At 37.2% G+C, this 13,209-nt stretch overlaps 3 protein-coding genes across 7 annotated transcripts in view; 2 read left to right on the forward strand and 1 right to left on the reverse strand.

Annotated features, from left to right (window-relative positions):
- Positions 1-1,192: 1,192 nt before the first annotated feature.
- On the reverse strand, positions 1,193-5,598 carry LOC145212301 (uncharacterized). Of its 3 annotated transcripts, XM_080080386.1 has the most exons (7): positions 5,561-5,598; positions 4,881-4,947; positions 4,398-4,464; positions 4,257-4,330; positions 3,638-3,703; positions 3,212-3,353; positions 1,193-2,781 (listed from the first exon to the last, which is right to left on the reverse strand). In XM_080080386.1, exons 1-7 carry the CDS (start codon positions 5,581-5,583, stop codon positions 1,439-1,441), a joined length of 1,782 nt encoding a protein of 593 aa, XP_079936512.1. In that variant the 5' UTR covers positions 5,584-5,598; the 3' UTR covers positions 1,193-1,438. The 3 variants fall into 3 exon arrangements, with proteins under 3 accessions (XP_079936512.1, XP_079936515.1, XP_079936514.1); XM_080080389.1 differs by lacking the exons at positions 4,881-4,947; positions 5,561-5,598 and adding an exon at positions 4,607-4,676; XM_080080388.1 differs by lacking the exons at positions 3,638-3,703; positions 4,257-4,330; positions 4,398-4,464; positions 4,881-4,947; positions 5,561-5,598 and adding an exon at positions 3,457-3,611.
- A 1,944-nt stretch (positions 5,599-7,542) lies between these two features.
- Positions 7,543-8,646, forward strand: LOC145212302 (uncharacterized protein C8orf74 homolog). Its single transcript, XM_080080390.1, has one exon. The coding sequence runs from the start codon at positions 7,587-7,589 to the stop codon at positions 8,484-8,486; it is 900 nt and encodes a 299-aa protein (XP_079936516.1). The 5' UTR covers positions 7,543-7,586; the 3' UTR covers positions 8,487-8,646.
- A 72-nt stretch (positions 8,647-8,718) lies between these two features.
- Positions 8,719-13,209, forward strand: part of LOC145212300 (S phase cyclin A-associated protein in the endoplasmic reticulum-like) — a 31,371-nt gene continuing 26,880 nt past the window's right edge. For 2 of the 3 annotated variants that reach the window (XM_080080383.1, XM_080080385.1), the window contains exons 1-9: positions 8,719-8,837; positions 8,956-9,067; positions 9,135-9,254; positions 9,483-9,664; positions 9,911-10,011; positions 10,529-10,747; positions 11,295-11,458; positions 11,687-12,112; positions 13,080-13,159. In XM_080080383.1, coding sequence (XP_079936509.1) covers positions 8,733-8,837; positions 8,956-9,067; positions 9,135-9,254; positions 9,483-9,664; positions 9,911-10,011; positions 10,529-10,747; positions 11,295-11,458; positions 11,687-12,112; positions 13,080-13,159 — 1,509 coding nt within the window. In that variant the 5' untranslated portion in view covers positions 8,719-8,732. The remainder of the gene's footprint in view (positions 8,838-8,955; positions 9,068-9,134; positions 9,255-9,482; positions 9,665-9,910; positions 10,012-10,528; positions 10,748-11,294; positions 11,459-11,686; positions 12,113-13,079; positions 13,160-13,209) is intronic. The other variant, XM_080080384.1, reaches the window with a different exon arrangement.

A 13,209-nucleotide genomic window follows, 5' to 3' on the forward strand; every position in this document is an offset into this window, starting at 1 on the left:
TTTTAGTTTTCTGAAAAATTTGAGTAATTGCTGGTATATATTTTTATCATTTTGCTAAACTAGCCATGTTTTGAAATGTCTTGCAACTGCAATATTTTGCTGTCAAAATCATTATTCACAAATAACACAAACAAGATGCAAACCAGCAAGATATCTTTAATCATTAAAATTGATATTAGCAGCCATGTCATCGCACTGGCTGCAGCCCTGACGTGACAAAAGTCAACTAGATTTTGATTGGGCAAGTGTTTTGACTTTTGAGCTTTTTACGTTTTGCCCATTGAACAAAATTGGATAACGTTTCACACACATTCAAAACAACTTGGTTTTAGGTCTCGGCCATTGTGTCATGAATCTGTGTGAAACTAAGGGGGATTTTCCGCCAAGTCTGTTTTCGAGAACTCTCAAAAATTATAAATTAAAACAGGCCTGTTCGACAACGTTTAAAACTATTAGTTTATTATTATTAGCAAGGATGGTATTATTTACCTCTGCCTTTAGATAACACAGCAGAAACTAAACATAGCTTTTTTGCAAAACAACTTTCGATGACAACATAGCCTACGCCTCTCCTCAATTAGCCTACCCAGATGCAACGTTTACATGCCCTCTTTTTTGCATTTACTCTTTGAACTATTCGCAAAGTATACTAAAACAACTATTAATTCGTGCAGCCCACCAAACGTGTACTTGTTGTGTTGATGCACAACAACAATTTTATAATGTTGGATAAGAACGGCAAACATTTTAAGGAAACAAGTTTAGGCCTACCTTTGAAACTTATCTTTCCTAATCCACAAAACGCAGTTCGCGCGTACATTATCAGCAAAACAGACCCTACGAATGCAAATTGGAGTTATTTTTCAACGATTGTTGTGAGACTAATAGCGTAATTCTACTCGTGACAAATGTTTCCCGTAATTTCTATTTCCCAACAAGGAACTAACTTCTCTTCACCGAAGGAAGTCCCGAGATGATAAATCGTGTAAGTCGTTTTCTGGCGGGTAAAATTGTCTGCGCTGGAATAAGGTGGTGTAATCTCGAAATGATTGCGCTGTTTTCTCAAAACGTTATTCTCACATTAACAGAAAAACTAAGATCGCGTCACTTGCAATGGGAAACTAAATGTTCGTTCCCATCAGAAGTATAAAAAATTACTACAATATCCCTTCTACTACTTTTAAACAAACACTTGGGTTACAAAAATGTATTTCAAACTGTCCAAAAAGAGGCAAATAACATTCAGGCACAATAATAGTGTGGAAAACATAGTGTCTGTTCTTGTGTGGCATATATGTTTAGAAGCCTAGTTTTAATTTGCATTGGTCGCAAGTTTGCTATAACATGGTGTGTTGCGCAAACTTTCGCAAAATTATCATATGCATACAAAAACAATAGGAACTTGAAGAAATTGCAGTATAGTGGGAAAGTCTCAAAATTATGTGAGAGGTAAAAACACAGCCATGATGACCAACGCGGCAATAGTTATGAGCAAAAATATACTGGTAACTGCTATAGGAATGCGATAGCGATCGGCAGTTTGTACGATTTTTCTGTAAGAGCCACGTTGCTTAACGATGCTAAAGTCCAAACCAGCTTCAATATCAGGTTCAGCTTGGGCACTTTTGGAAAGTAAGTCTGGTGACAGCACTAATTCATGCTGCTTGTAGCTATGACTCTGAATAGTTGCTTGACTGCCTTGCTCAACTTCACCATAACTTCCCAAACTTGTGTGACGGACGTGAACTTGCTGTGACTTTACTTTTATGACAGCCACGGATGAAAGTTTACTTGATGCTGATGTCTTTTTACTCGTAGCCTGGGAAATTTCTGGGTCTGTTGATGTGCAAACTTTGTCCATATTGTCAATAATTTTCGAGATGTCCGCTGCGAGGGTCTTTTCAGTGGAAGCAAAATGTTCTCTTTGATTTTTGTGGTCATTTGCGAGTTCAGAAGGTGTCCTAGTTTTGTCATGGCTAGGTTGTGATTGGCCAGTTTTTGTCTGGCCTTTAAGGGATGAGCGAGACGATGTCGAAGATGATCTGCGGCGCAAATGGTGAGGAGTCTGCAACGAAACCATTCGCAGAGGTGTAATCACTTGATCAGTGACAGAAACGCTTTCTCTGAAGCTTTTTCGTGACAAGCTTGGCGATGAAGACGGGGTTGAGGATAAGGTAGCTTTTGTCATGAGCTGCGGGCTGCCACGGCTAATTCCCACGGTAGGCGGGAAGTTAATCATCACTTCGTCACTGCAATGCATATTAGTGGATGCCGCTGCAACCACATCGCTGTCGCTCAAATCAAGCTCCTTGAATAGTTTTCTGTTCAACGAAGTTGGTTGCTGGTCAATAACACCGCAGGATGTGGGAGAAACGTAGTCCTTGTAGAAGGTAAACGGTTTCAATACTTTTACTTTGGTACCAGAAGATGGATATTCAAAGGTAGACTGCTGTGTGTACGAGCCGAATGTGATGTTTTCGTATGAAGATTCAACAGGTTGGTTGCTCGCATCGCCAGGACTTGCAAATGAAAGTGCGACATCCGACCTTTCAAGACGAGAAACAGGGACTTCTGTGTTTATCTTTTGGCTGACTCTGTCTTGTCTTGTATCCGTTTCCACTTGGTCCGTATCCTCAGCCGCCCCTTCGTCCAGTTCGTCGACGAACGCTGTATGATACAGTAGCGAACCAATGTCGTCATCAGCAGTGACGTCATATGCCGTGTAATATTCGTTTTCGCTGGTCGTGTAACTTTCGGTACCCGTTGATTCGCGACTGTTAGCTGTAAAAAATGACGGAATGTGTTAAATACATTGTATATCTTTACCTGAATTTAGAAATCAAAAATAGTTTTTTTTTTAGTTTTTTTTTTCCACGGGGTTCGAACCCAGGACTCTCCCGGGGACGAATCCCGAATCCCGATCAGTTTTTTTTATGTCTGTATATGGGTCAGGCGCGCCAGACCGTTCGGCCAAGTTCCAGTTTTGCGAATTGAACTCTGTCATTGAGCTTTGCTGCCTCATGTGGTTATTTCTATACAACCAAAGTTGCCTGTTAGGCCTTTGTCTTGTGCCCTTTGTTAAGCAATAGTGTTGTTAAGTTCAGACAAACACGTATTATCCTGACAAATAATATTGTGACAATGTCCTAACTGAAAAAACTTGAACTTGGGAGTAGGCAAGGAGTAGACTGAAAACATAACCAAAATTTACCGTTCAAATCTGATAAACTGGCATGCGAGTCATCCATTGACAGCTTTGTTTTTCTGACTCTTTTTCCATCTTTCTTTGTGTCGTCCAATCGCTTTTTTACCGGCGTCTGATCTAAAGTATCGACGACCACCATATCACCTATCTGGAAAACAATTGTAATTGCTGATAAATATTACACATTATTAACTGAATTTTCTATAGTTTTCTTAATTATGTTTTTAGACAAAAGTTTTGAGCTATTTTACCTCCGTCAATTTCACTTTTTTATATCCAGCGACTCGTACACCGAGCCGTTTGCGTGGCTTTTTGAAAACCAGCGAAAAATGCTTGTACACCATTTTAACTTGTAACACTTAACTCAACACTGTAATACAATGGGAACTATTTCAAATTAACCCTAGTCTAAGATTTGCATAGCTTTTGTACCTCTTCGGTGACGACCTTCTTTCTTTTTCGCTCGTCTGGTACTTGGTCGATCACAACCATATCTTCCTAGAATGAGAAACAATAGATAAATGAATTGTGTCACCCCAGGCGTTCTGCAGCAATCGAACCTCGCCAACATGCAAATCGCCTTTATCGTAGATAACATCTTTTCAATGCGTGCATGGTTTACAGTTAATAACAAAAACAGTCTAGCGGCAAATGGACTTCAAAAACACAAACAAAAGCCAAGCGAAAAAAATCGAAAAAGCAACGTATCATGAAAAACAAACTGTTCCAGCCAAACAACAAAAAACAAACAAATTTTCTTTTTTTTCTTTCTTGTTTTTAAGTCCAAATTCGTTAGCAATGGACGTCTTAAGTTGTTTATGGCGTTGGACAAAAATTAGCACTATAAGCACGAAATTCATTATTATATTATTTGCATGTGCCCTATATTTTACGTTTTAGTTCAGTTAAAAGTGTTTGCATATTGTTAGATAATATAAACCACTGGTAACAAACATCTTAAAGCGCGCATCGCGCTATCAGGAAGGATAACAGTCAAAAGGTTAGACACATAATTAAATATCACAAAATAGCTGTACAGCCAAATACATACCTGCTCTTGCATAGAAACGTTTCCCAACCTTTCCTCTAACAAATGCGTCCTTTTTTGGTTGCTTTTCATTTTCCCTAAATTATATGAATTGTACTGTATTTCCATTTTGCAATGTTTACTTCAATACCAAACGCAACTTACGCATTGTGGTGCTGTTTTTCTCGGGTAAGTCTTCAGGTGTTGTGCCACTCGATAGCGAAACGTCAACCTAATTAAATAATAAGTTTGTTATTTAGATAATATTTAGATTACAAGAAATATTGCACGATTTGTTGTTTTAAGAACTATAATCGGATAACGATTTGTTAACAGTCTGTAAACGGTGTCTTTAGAAGTGTAATCAGTTCCACCTGTTCAATACAGCTGCTTTTTACAAATATACGCAACGCTCTGTTTACGAAGTTGTTTGCTGCAAGGTAAGGTGCAACAGACTATAATCACAATATAAGAAAAGTCGCCATTTTATATTACGTCAATTGAAAGTGAAAAAACACAAGTGTAATAGATTGTAGGAAATCTCCAACAGCGGCCGGCGGCGCAACGATTAATGTAAACATCCCATCTGAAGGTGAAAATTCCACGACCACGCAAAATCGAAATAAATATCAACAAATAAATACCAACCTGTGGCTGCTTGTCTGTTTCCTGCAACGTAGTAATCTTGATTGCAGTTTTGATCGCGGTACGTCTCCTGTGCACGAACAAGTTTTTACTGGTTTAGGATTTGTGTTTTAATGCGTACTAATGTTTCAAACGTCTGAATTGTAGCCGCAATCCAGTTGTCTTCTTAAATATACTAAACACCAGAGCAGTTTTGAAAAAAGAAGTCTTCTTATTTGCATGCGTAAGAATCAAGTTTGCTGATTATATTTCAGTGCACGTGCCATTATGCAAATGATAAGGGGAGAGCGCTTAATTGGCAAATAACAAGTGCCCCTACGATAAACTCTCATTTGGCAGACACGTGACCACGCATGCGCAGGTAACAATGATAGTTGTTTGCGGTCGGGCGGCTACTATCTCCGTTTTTCAGCGACCTATCAATGATACACATTGCGTATCTCTAATGACCCAGCGGGTACTGACGCCTTTTCTTGCTCACTGCTTAGATGTAAACATGTTTGTTTCAAAACCGTTACGTCCAACACAAAAATTTTAGCTTGTATTTTCAGACCAAGAAACGTTCTTGACAGAGACAAATGCTACATATAAGTTATACGTAAACTACACCAAAAACACAATTCTAATGTGTTGTGACACAAAATGTTATTTTGGTGATATATTACGTCAGCGAATAAACTTACCGTTCAAGAAATTTTTCATCCATGTGTCTTTTTTTTTACTTTCTCATGCCCCTGTTAAACTGACAAGATCTCAAATGAGGTTACAATGTTCCCACAAAAATATCCTAGGAAATATTCGACTAAACTATTTCTCATCTCTGTCTAAAAAGCCGATTATTTGTTAGAACTTAGTGTTAATTATTTCTAAACTTGCTGCAATATACACTCAACCATTCGCAAAAGGGTTAAGCTGTAGGCCTATATGTTTTTATTTTGTTACACGATGAGCATTTACTTCTGCAATCGGGGATGATTCGAATATAGTGATTACTATTGGTGGTGGCTAAAATGTAGTTTAGTTTGGCTTAAGTAATTTATGCACTGAAGGGGAACGTTACTGCATGCATATGTGCGGCCACTGCTGTAAACGCCCCTTTTCCAATCTTGAAGATATGTGAAGTCAATCAAACTTTAAATGTAGAATCTCTAATCTACATTACTTCAAAGTTTAAACAAATATGTTTGGGGACGTTACTGTAACCTAGTAGGCTGTAGCTATAGTACTGATGTCGAAATTAGTGATCCTATTCTTTGCAACGTAAAATCGAAAAAAAAACGCTTTGGTGCAGTGTGTTAGAGCGGTGCTAGAAGAACAAGTTTGGAAAAATTAGGTTCGATCTATAACTTTTGTTTGTGCGATACAAAAAATTAAAACTCACTTTGATGACTCGAGCTTACGCAACCAATTTGGAAATGACTTGCAAACGTTACTCCAAGTTTTGCTTAGTGAAAAATCGCCGAGCACACCCACTAACACTCATCTTTTACATTTAAAACTTTGTTATTGTTAATCAGGTTTCTTCAATAAAACAACAACATATTTCAGCTGGCGAACTGTGCCTGGTCTAGCTTCACTTGCGTTACAGAAAACTACCCACTCTCTTATCTTGACTATTAGAGCGTGTCAAACCATGTTTTTAGCAAGTTGCCAGTGGTATGCAGCGAAACAATGTTGCAACGGTTTTTGATTGGCCCCTTTTTGTAAGCGTGTTCGCTTTACAATACGAAGCCAAGGCTATAGGTATTGTAAAATATGATAATCCATTCTTTTGTTGCCGAATGCCAATAGCGAAGTTCGAACTTGTTTAAGTTTGTTTGTTGCTAATTGGAGAAGGTCCGTAAAACATCTCACATGACAAAAGTGTAGCCTACAACGGATAACACTTGATTTGATATCCAATTTGATCGGATAAACTACTCACGGACGGTCTTTCCTGGCAACCCTGCGAAGAACATTATTGTTGGTTTCATCAATCTATTTATTGTTGTGGTATATATTTTTTGGTTTCAAATAAATTTCTCTTTTCGCAAATAAATTTTGAAAATTAATTACCCAAACGTTCTGTATTAAAGCGTGGGAAAATCTTTGTGTGCCAACGGCCCCAAGAAAATTTTTTTGTTTTGTTTTATTGCCCTCTCGTGGATTAAAGCACATAGCGACAGTTTTGCTAAAGCAAACTTCGGTTGAAAGTTATGAAAACGAATTTGATGTAAACAAGTCCAAACTTGAAGTATTTTATGTTGATAAAGCGCACCGAATGCATAATTTGGCAAGATAATTACGGCTGTTTAAGTGACGTGATTTATGAATGTAGTTGCACCTGGCAATCGTCCATTGTGCCAGATTGGAAAGAATGGCCTGCGCGGAGGATTTATCCTCCGCGCAATATTTTATGCTTTCGTATAATTTTGTGTGTTCTATTAATCCGTACATATTAAACCAATTACAAGTTTGCTTGCGTAAAACTTTGGGTTCAAAAATCACACAGCTGATTGTGTCCAAATTTATAAGTAAGTTTGAATCGTTCAAAATTAAATAGGGTCTGTAGACTCTGCACCTGCTCGCTGCTCTGTAGTCTGTAAGACAATATTTTTGAAATTTATGTGTTTCAAATTTTTTTCCTTTATTAATTGTTTAATGAAACCCTAACATCAGAATTTCATTGATATTGTTGATGTTTCAGAAACTTATAGAACATGAATTAAAATGGATTGGGTAAGCTCAGCTGAAATACGTCACATTTCAAAACTTCCTAAATCCAAAGGCCAGTGTCTGTTAGGTCGACAACTAAGACTAAACATCTCTGATCTGGATGAAGATTTGCGGTCGGGTGCCTTACTTGACTATTATTATGATGTTATGCAATTTGTTGTTTCTCGTGGTATGCCTTGGCATGAAGTTGCCAATGCAATGACATTCGCTAATGACTTTTTCAGAAGCTTCATTCACCTGACCCTCCCAAAGTCTTTGTGTGCATTACGAGAACTGAGTACACAGTATGTTGAGCAGCAGAAACTTGGGATTGAAAACATGAAAAAGCTTGCACAGTACTTTACAGTGCATGTGTTGGCACACCACAGCCTGTTTCAGTTTGTCTTTTCCAGGGAGCGTGACTGTAAGAGCAAACACATGTCTCTTGAGGTTCAAGTTTCTGATGCGCCGAAAGAGCTCAGTTTGTCCAAAACACTGAAACTGTGGGAATATGAAAACAGAGTCCAAAAAGTCAAGTCAGAAGAGAACAGGAAACAGATGGAGCTTAATAAAGAAAGGGATTTGGCAAAGGAGAAAACCCAAGCCGTGGAAAAAGAAATTGAACATCAGCTTGCGAAAAAAGAAGAAGTTGGGGAAGTGGATGTGAAATCAATGACTGAGTTTCTCTCTGCTTTGACTGCAGAGGAAGTGAATCTGGTCCATGATGAAGTTGGTTTTGAAATCAAGAAGATGAAGCAAGCTGCTGAGATTGCTGCTGATCTTCAAGCCATTCCCATTCCACCTGAACTGCAAAATAGCACACAAAAGTTACCATCGAAAACTCAAATGAAGGTGAAATCATCTGCTGGATCTCGCAAGTCATCTGGCAAGGGGTCTCCAAGAAAAAAGAAGTAGCGGACATTTGCTGTCAAGTGCTCTGTTTTTTTTTAAGTTGTCATATTTTGTACATTTTTTACATAATTTGGTCATGAACACACTGTGAAAATGATTATTATTCTGTGAGATTGAAAATGTTTCATTTGTGCTCATTTAAAGTTTCATATTTTTGTGTAGATTCTACATTCAGCCAAATATTCATTATGCTTGGTATCATACAGTTAATTGTTTAATATAGAAAATTGTGTGTGCAAGCCAAAAATAATGAACAGGGCTCGTGAGCGGGATGAAAGCACAAGCAGCAGTGGAAATGTGTCTGTTGCCTCCGTTGGTGGAGGGCGAAAAAGAAACAAAAATCAAGCCAATAAGGTTTGTGTTGACTTTTTTCAGCAAGTCCCAACAGCACAGCTAAACTGCTTGTATTAAGTGTTGCTCATCAAGAAGTGTGTGTAATGGTTTTGTTTTTGACCGCTATTTTGTCTTCTAGCCTCCCAATCCAGTGACGGTGGAAAAAGTTCGAATGATCATGGAACAAGAAGGTCGAAGTGCAAGAAATCTTGTATCTTGGAGTATTCCTCTTGACACTTATCTTTCGAAGGGTAGGTACCAGAGCTAAGTTTGGGTGTGTTGCAGCAAAATTGATTTAACTTGAGATATTTGTTACAGCCAAACCTTCCAAAACATCACGCCATCGAAATCAAAGCAAAAGAGCACAATCTTGTGAAAGTGCTTTGAGAAAAATAAATGCTGAGCCTAAAGAAAAATATGTTGAGAGGTCATATTCAGGTGAAACTTGATGAAACAAATTAACATATTCTAATTTGTGCTGTTTTATTACACATTTTAAACACAACCAACAAATTTTAATCTTTTAATCTGTAAAAAGTCATGTAAGGTACTGTTATAAGTTACAAATCAAATCACTTTTATTTTTTGCTCAAAAGTTGTGATACAGTTTCCCATTTCTGTTTTGTTGTTTGTAGTGCTACACACAAAAAAAGTTTTACATTAAAGGTGACAGAAAGAAACAGAAGAACCTTCCAAATGAAAGTTTAATGGGACAAGCATCTGGAGGCCCCAGAAAGAATGTCAGTATCAGGGCACGGTACTGGGCATATTTGTTTGAAAACTTGCGCAGAGCAGTGGATGAGATTTACACAACTTGTGAAGGAGATGCAAGTGTTATGGAATGCAAGGTAGTTGACCAATCATAGTTTGTTTGCTCCTACTTAAATAAACATTGTCAAACCATGGATAAGTTACTTCAGTAACACCAAATTTCTTTTTAAGGCTCACTGTTGACCCAATGCATGGACTTTGCTTAAGTCTGATAATAAATAATTTGACTTCCTTTAGACTTGAGTTATCAGTCAAAGGACTTGCACTTGACCAGATGCAATTTAATAAGGCATAGAAAAATATGTGCCTTTTGTATTTTGCAGGAAGTTTTGCTTGTGTTGGACAACTATAGACATGATTTCCAAGCTCTTATCAATTGGATCAAACTGCAGGAGCGTCTGGACAATGCTGGTATTCATGACAGGTCAGCAGTTTACATGAAGCTGATAAATTAGGTGGCACTTTTTACAAATTCAATAGCTTCTGGTTTGTGTCAAGGGAGATTATTCTATAATTTAAAAGTTAAAAAGTTGGCCCTTGGGCTAATGGCAAAGGAATGCAAAGCTACTCAGTAATGATATCACTATTTAAAAATATTAATGCAAAGTAATGTAATATTAGTCTTGTGAGTGATGTCACTTTGTTTGTGATACAATTGACCATGACAGTGGAGATAATAAATAAGAAAAGCAACTGTGCTAGTGTTAAAGTTTGATTTAGGTTTAATAAATTACTGCAAACACATAGAAACAAGTGACAATGCACTACAGCTGAGCTTTGAGAAGTGCAGTAGTCGCTGCTTGATTCTAAGAACTTAACTAATGAGGTAAATCAATCCATCTCTAAACAATGGTTTATCAAGATTATGTCCTTAAATACACCAATTCCTCTAAATGTGTATGTCAACTCAAAGTATCATCAAAATGTTTTGTCATGTTTAGACCTACATCTCTGGCATGGGAAGTACGCAAATCATCTCCTGGGCGGCCTCGCCAAAAAGTGACGGCCAAAGTGCCAGAAGCATCAGCTGGCAGAATGTCATCACTAACCTCCGACACCAAAATTAACAGGTTGCTTAACTTTTCCAAAGCGGCTGATGTTGCCTCGCTCAACGCTTCTTCTGCTGTGTGTTTGCCTTCCACAGTAGAGCCAATTAAGGGGTGTGTAGAGCTTGCTTATTCCAATGATACTAACCAATACGCAATTTATTGGTGTGTTTATGTTGTTGCATGCTATCATGTTGGGACATTTATATATATATTGGTTTTTATGTTCATGAAGTTAGTTATGGAAAGAGACTTAACACATTTTTGCCATTATTTTTGCACGAGCAAGGCAACTCAACATCATTTACTGAAATTTGGATGAAAAATGATAAAATAGGCTTGAATAATTAATATTGTTGAGCTGTAATCAATTCTAATTGAAACAGTTTGTGTACATTTTATGCTTTTTTGGTTTTTAAGGCAATTTTTTGTTTGAAGTGGATTTGAATTTTGCTTTTTTGCTTGTAGTTTATGAGTCAGTAATGTGTGGTGGCCATATTTAATTCATTGCATCATGTTGTTTTTGTAAAGTGCAATAATTTTGTCTGGAGGTTAGACTCCATATGTTGGCTTGGCTGTAGAAGTTTATTATTGCCCTAAATAACTGATTGCAAATGTAGATGTGTGGCAAACCTCACCTAAGAATGTCATTTCTGTGCAGCACAACACATGTGATTGGAAATCTAACCATGCAGCATGCAACTGTGACGTGGGCTGACAGAGTCAAAGGCGTTGCTCCTGTTCAAATTGAAGTAAAACGAGAAGTTGTTGCCACTGAAAATCTGGATGTTTCTGAAACATATCCCAAACAAAACCCAGCCGATGGTAAATAAAATTTGAATATTATTAAAAAAAAGAAATATTTTACCCTTGATCAGAATTTCTCTTTTATTTTCTACATTTGTTTCTTTTTTCTTGTAGTTTAGCTTCTATTTTCTCAGGTTTTTTGGTTTGACTTTTAGTTTGTGTTTCTACCCAACATAGCGATCTTTTTTAAAAATTTCTGCTGTACTGTATCACAATGGTTATCTCAGTTCTCAGTATTATTTTCAGATGATGGTGGTGAATGGGAGACAGTCTCATCACGAACTAGACAGTCCAAGCATTCAAAGAACATCAAGCATGAAGCACAAGTACTAAAAAACATTGCCAACACAGCAATGCAACATCACACCAAACCCATAAGACTCACACCAGAAAAACCTGCTCCAAAACCAGATACAGGATTTCTGAACCTAGTAGTTGACCATCTCATTGAATCTGGTTCACCAAAACTAACCAGAGAGCAGTTAAAGACTGAGGTTGACAAGTGTTTGGAAGTAACCCCTGTACAGTTTATGAATGATTGTGATGCAAAGGAGTCAGATAAGTTTCAACATGATGCCACTGAAAAGTTGACCTTCGCTGGGGATTTTCTGCAAGGTCAAGGTGATGGTCTTTGTGATTTGGATGATGCAGAAGCACAATTCTTTAAAACTGGTATGTTGCTGTTCTTGTGTGGTCTTACTAAACTTTAATATATAACAGTGTTCTAAGGTTAAAGTCATATATATATATATATCAGTGTTTTTCAACCTTCTTTGAGCCACGGAACACTTTATACTTTAAAATATGTTTGCGGAACACCAAACGAAATTTTGATGCATTGAAAAGTAGAAACTAGTTACCTAAATACAATATTCGCCTGGCACTGACTTTTCGGTGATTCATCGTTTTCCGCGCAAGCAATTATGTTGAACGTCAGAAAATTTGTTGAATCTCGTGTCGACTGAGACAGCGTTTCAATGTTTTTTGTTTTTTTGAAGATCACCCAAAGCTAAATTGCCCCAACGGTCAGCAATTTACCCGCGATTCAGCTATTTCATTATTAGACAACGAGTCTTAATATTACACAACAATAAGAGAAGCCAATCACTACAAAACATTCCAATCGGGGATGGCGGATAATTATTTTCATAAAAGAAAACGCCTATTGTATTAAACCAGTGATATTCGGCCGGTGTTTGACATAAAACACAATTCAAACCATAGAAGTCTAAAGCATTAGAATCCTATATTCAAACCAGCAAATTTCTCGCGGAACACCTGACGATCTTTCACGGAACACTAGTGTTCCGCGGAACACCGGTTGAAAATCACTGATATATATATACATATATATGTTCATTGGTTGGAAAAGATTGTTTTTATCTAAAGTTTCATGATTTTAGAAGGTTTCTAGTGCTCTAAAAAAAAGAGACATTGTTATGACCACTTGCATGCATGGGTCATTAAAATACATTGTACAATTATGGTATCCAGCCATAATTCAAGCATTAGCAAGAATAATTTTACTTCACGTAAATCAAACTAACAATCCCAATTTATTTATTTAAACAATTATGTTTGTTTGTAAACACAAAATTGTTATACATTTTTTACTATTATTGTTATGATTTTTGTGTAGTACAAGATGAAAATGCTAAAGTTCCGGAACAGGATAAAACACTTGACGAGCTGCCTACCCTTGAAAACTCTTCAAAACCTGTAAGTAACATTGTTTATCATATTCGTTAATACACACTATCACTTTTTTA

Source organism: Phallusia mammillata, chromosome 2, assembly GCF_965637545.1.
Source record: "Phallusia mammillata chromosome 2, kaPhaMamm4.hap1.1, whole genome shotgun sequence".
Taxonomy (NCBI): Eukaryota; Metazoa; Chordata; class Ascidiacea; order Phlebobranchia; family Ascidiidae; genus Phallusia; species Phallusia mammillata.

Coding starts and splice junctions, on each gene's coding strand:
- LOC145212301 (XM_080080386.1), bottom strand. CDS start 5,583: ATGGATGAAAAATTTCTTGAACG. Junction 4,465..4,880: donor AAACAGACAAGCAGCCACAG/GTTGGTATTTAT, acceptor TTATTTAATTAG/GTTGACGTTTCGCTATCGAG. Junction 3,354..3,637: donor AGAAGGTCGTCACCGAAGAG/GTACAAAAGCTA, acceptor ATTGTTTTCCAG/ATAGGTGATATGGTGGTCGT.
- LOC145212302 (XM_080080390.1), top strand. CDS start 7,587: ATGGATTGGGTAAGCTCAGCTGAAATACGTCACATTTCAAAACTTCCT.